The 5,000-nt window shown below is 42.8% G+C and overlaps 1 protein-coding gene across 1 annotated transcript in view; it reads left to right on the top strand.

Moving 5' to 3' along the window:
• LOC125307907 (latent-transforming growth factor beta-binding protein 4) overlaps positions 1–5,000 on the top strand; it is a 105,874-nt gene that overhangs the window by 13,022 nt on the left and 87,852 nt on the right. Inside the window, exon 3 of the mRNA XM_048264037.1 lies at positions 2,335–2,680. Coding sequence (XP_048119994.1) covers positions 2,335–2,680 — 346 coding nt within the window. The remainder of the gene's footprint in view (positions 1–2,334; positions 2,681–5,000) is intronic.

Below are 5,000 nucleotides of genomic sequence, written 5' to 3'. Positions count from 1 at the left end.
ACTTTTTCAGACCAAGGACCACTTAACCAATTAAAAAAAATCATGGACCACCTAGCTAAAAAAAATACAGTAGAGCTACTTCGACAGTATATTACACAATAGGCCTACTCACTGAACCACCTTGGTTATTGTCTTTGCACCTTGCTTATTGTGTCAGAGGATTCATATGGTTTAAACTGGCGTAGCTTACATAAGCAGTGTTGCAGAACTGTTTGGATTTACATACAAGTTGGTTCAATATTGCAAACAACTCATCTATATTATATTTTACCACGTCTGCTCACGGACCACTTGGGATAGCTTGTGGACCACCAGTGGTCCCTGGACCACACTTTGAGAAACACTAAGCTAAACCAAAGTAAGCATAGGAAAGCCATTATCCATCAATCTCGACAGGTTATTATTACTGGGACAAAACCTCTGTCCGCCTTTGATTATCTATCGGCACACGACCAGCATTCCGCTTATGAAACGCACACAGATTCCCACGTTTTGCCATTAACAATCAAAGCGATGAAGAGTGCTTTGATTAAAAGGAAGTGTGTTTGATCTGTTGGCAGAAAGCATCTGAGAACAGCTTGTTCTTAAGTCTAGATCTGACTGTTTGGGTACTTAAGCTGCGTAAACACAGACAGCCTGATTTATAATTGCGAACACGGCGTAAACAGCGCCATCGCCAAACCGCAAGAAGTGAACGCTGTGCTTCTTCATTTGACGTGCTATTTATCAAACCTGTAGCTCATCAGGTAATTAGCACCTTTCTCCGCCCTCTACCACAATTTGCGGCGCACAATTGAACGCCGTAATTCAATCACAAGTGCAGTTGAATGGGTAATGACAACATTAAAAAGAATCAAATGTTTAAATTACTAACAGATAAGTACTAACACGTTTGCGCAGACTTGTGGAAACATTTTTGAAAACATGGCATGTTATGTACCAACAGGCCACTCTTTGGTAAAACCGCAGACTGCTTGTCGCAGGAGCGGAGAATAACAAGTTGCGCTTTTCCGTGTCATACACATATGCATTTATGGAAGCGTCAGGGGAAAAGGGGAGTTTTGCGTAAAAAGATAAGTCTGGTAAACCAAACTCAATCACAAAGTGAATATTACCCAATGATCTACAGGTATGATAGGTACAGTAGCACGTAAAATGTATAGCTTATGTATGTGCTTTCTGCGGTTTGACCATAGCGTTGATAGCGCTACTGCACCAAAACGGTACTAAAAAAGGTGTACCAGTACTTAAAGCTATTGTTATCAAGTAAACGTAAGTGCAGTTGAAGTATAATTCCCAATTTTACTTTATGTTGTAAGTTTATTAGTATAAATGTGCACGTGGCATACTTGTATAAATGTATTTTTGCTAAGGAAACCTCAGTATTATCATCACCTCCCTGCCGTGGGTCTGCTGAACTGTCTGTTCTGATACGTCGTTCCCCCTGGAGCGAATATGGAGGGAATCTGTGTGATTTGTGATTGCTCATTGTAAATCATCAGTAATGTTCTCCCATAAGAGCCTGTGATTTATTCGAGTCATAGATCATAGTCTCCCGATCTAATCTTTTACATACTAGACCTACGGCACATGATATTCCATATTCAGCAGGATTGTAATGATGATATATTATAGAAGAGATCCTGACCAATATGAGGTCCGAAAGACTTGCAGAGACTGTTTGAACCACAGACCACAAGTTAAATAATTTTATCTATCAGGTAATTTGGTGATATCAAGTGTTCATTGACTAGAATTTGAATCAGAAAATATTATTTTTCATTAAAATATTATTTATCAAGTGAGCTCTGATTCAGAATTGAGATGTTATTAAATTATTTGGTAATTTGTTTTGGTAAAATGTGTGTAAACTTTTTTTCCTATTCTTTTTTCTCTCTCTCTCTTGATCTCTCTCTCTCTCTTGATCTCTCTCTCTTGATCCCTCTCTCTTGATCTCTCTATCTTTATCTCTCTCTGTCTTGATCTCTCTCTCTCTTGATCTCTCTCTCTTGATCCCTCTCTTTCTCTCTCTATCTTTATCCCTCTCTCTCTCTTGATCTCTATATCTTTATCTCTCTCTCTCTCTTGATCTCTCTCTCTTGATCCCTCTCTTTCTCTCTCTCTCTCTCGATCTCTCTCTCTTGATCCCTCTCTTTCTCTCTTTATCTTTATCTCTCTCTCTCTCTCTTGATCTCTCTCTCTTGATCCCTCTCTTTCTCCCTTTATCTTTATCTCTCTTTCTCTCTTGATCCCTCTCTTTCTCTCTCTCTCTTGATCTCTCTCTCTTGATCCCTCTCTTTCTCTCTCCTCTCTTTTCTCTCTCTCTCCCTGAAGCAAGGTGCTACCCCCGCTGCCACAACAGGGCGATCTGTCGGAAGCCCAACGCCTGCGAGTGCCGTGCTGGTTTCCATGGCTACCGCTGCGAGCACGCCACCGGCGTGACCTCTGACCCCCCCGTCGCTGCTCTGTCCTGGGCCCACCAGGTGGCGCCCACCTCCCCCTCACCTCTGACCTCCACCACCCCCGCCATGCCCACTGCCACCAGCCCCGCCACAACTGGTGCCGCCACGGTGACCCCCAGCCCGAGCGGCCAGACCACCCAGTCAGGGCTGGCCGAGGGGTCGCCCACGAGCGCCAGTGCTGAGAGAGAGGAGAACGCCCTCCGCTGGAAAACCCCCTTGTGAGTCCAACTCAACCCTTAAGGTCATTTCATAGGTCTACACAGGCAAAGCGGACAATCCGTCCACTGTGTTTCATAGTCTGCACAGGGTGTGTGTCCCTGTTGCGTAATCTGTGCGTAATCTGTAAAGATATGTATGCTGGTGTAGAGAAATGTAGATTTTTTTTTTGACACACACACAACCCCTCCTTGCTTAGCTCAATGCATTTGTGTGTGTGTGTGTAGCTTGTGTTAACTGTGTAAACCAGTCGAAAAGATCATTAGTGTCTGGCCCTGGTCCTGTCAGACCATGCAGTTCATTGCCTGTGGGCTTCTGTGGTGCACAGATAAATGCAATTTAAATGTTTTAAATTAAAAAGACAGTATGTGCATTTTGAAGTGTCCCAATTTTCTCCCGTTGAATATTATTTGCCATTTGACCCTGAGGTCTTTTGGGAAACAGTTAATTGGCTCAGCACTAAATCCCAGAGTCAACTAGACTTTAGGTGAGGAAATCTCCTCTGTCTGTCTTTTTATTTCCATTCACACCTCACACACACACACACACACACACACACACACACACACACACACTCACTCACAAACACACACACACATACACACACACACACACACACACACACACACACACATGCACACAGGTTTCTCTCCAGGTGTGGATATTTAACAATCCCCACCAGGGGGTCATAGCCTCCATGTCCCACCCTCCCTGCCCCCTTGCTGGCTTTGATGTGCCATGCAGCCCCCCTGCTTTTCGGGGCTCTGGAGCTCCATGTGGGAAGCAGGTGGCTTCTCACCGCGCCTGGCTACTATTCATTCTGTTGATGACCAGCGGTGGTGTGTGTGATAATATGTGTATCTTGCTACATGTGTGTGTGTGTGTGTGTGTGAGAGAGAGAGAGAGAGAAAGAGAGAGAGAGAGAGTCTCTCCATGTGTGTGTGTGTGTCTGAGAGAGAGAGTGTCTGTGGCCTCTATCCGGCTCCAGCATAGTAGGTCAAACACTAACAAGTTGATGCCAAAATGCTGATTAATCTGGTTAAGAGATCAAGATCAGCACTAGACCATAATGGTAAACTTACTGACTTTAAAAAAAAAAAAAAAAAACATTTCCAGGGCTTAAATTTCACTGCGGGATTGCGGGTATTGCATAATTTGTTCAAGTCCGCAACTCTATGCATCATAATGCGAGAAATTCCGCATACACTTTTACAGCCTGTCTGATGACGTTAATATAGCCTAATCATTAAGTGGCGTGAATGCGGTGCTATTGACCGGACTGATCAACTACCGAGGTTGAATTGAACATAGCCTCATGCAGACGCACACACACACGGAGAGAGAGAACCACTTTGCGCTTACGCAAATAGGCTACGCTACCATGGCAAACTTTTACATCTGGAAAGAGCTCCTTAGTAACTATCCTGCTAGCTCAGGTCACGTCAACACTTGATCCCAGAAAGATTGTCTTCGACATGTCAACATTTGTGTATCTAATGACATAGAAAACATAATGATTTGCATACACATACCGCACTATGCACAACTTTTTTTTATTCACTAGCGACTACAGCCTAAAACCGTCAGGTTGAAGGGGGAGCTAATTACTCATAAATTACTCTCAGGTATTTTCTTAAAGTGACAGGCACTCAATTACACCTACTCATCACCAATGTGCACTCAATTGGACCTACACACCACATTAAAGATATGCCTAAGTGTTATAGGTTAAACGTCAATATGAGGCATTCAAATGACTAAATATATTTTAGCTAGTAGTAATTACTAGTAAAATGATATATACTTTAAAATGCATTATTAAATAAATACTTTCGAAACTAGAAACATATCATTTTCAGTGTGTGTTTTGTGTGTGGAGAAGAGTCAAGCAGAATCTAGGATGTCACTGTTGTGAATGATCCCACTACAGTATATATTACTGATGACATCAAGGGTGGTGGGGCCCCAAAATCAAACACTTTTTTTTTTAAAAAGTATCGGAGTATTAATCCGCCAATTCTTGACTTGGTATCAGAATCGACCCCCCCCCCCAAATTGTGTAAATGGGGGCCCCATTTTGAAAAATGAATTTTTAAGCCCTGATTTCATTAGTCAGACCCTGGTGAATCAGGTCTTTGCTAATGAGGGTTAGGAAGTCCGTAATTTTTCAGGAGATTGGCATGAGGTGACCACCTGTGGGGGATTTTAATCAGATGCGCTGACAGGAAATGAGGTAATAGGATGTCCTTTATGACAGCATCAGTAATGGACAACAGGGTGTCTTCCTTTAGCTGATAGTGCTCACTAGAAACAGAATGAAGT

Source organism: Alosa alosa, chromosome 15 (assembly GCF_017589495.1).
Source record: "Alosa alosa isolate M-15738 ecotype Scorff River chromosome 15, AALO_Geno_1.1, whole genome shotgun sequence".
Lineage (NCBI taxonomy): Eukaryota > Metazoa > Chordata > Actinopteri > Clupeiformes > Clupeidae > Alosa > Alosa alosa.
The sequence above is the reverse complement of the archived record's forward strand: the minus strand, read 5'-3'. Positions and strand labels throughout refer to the sequence as shown.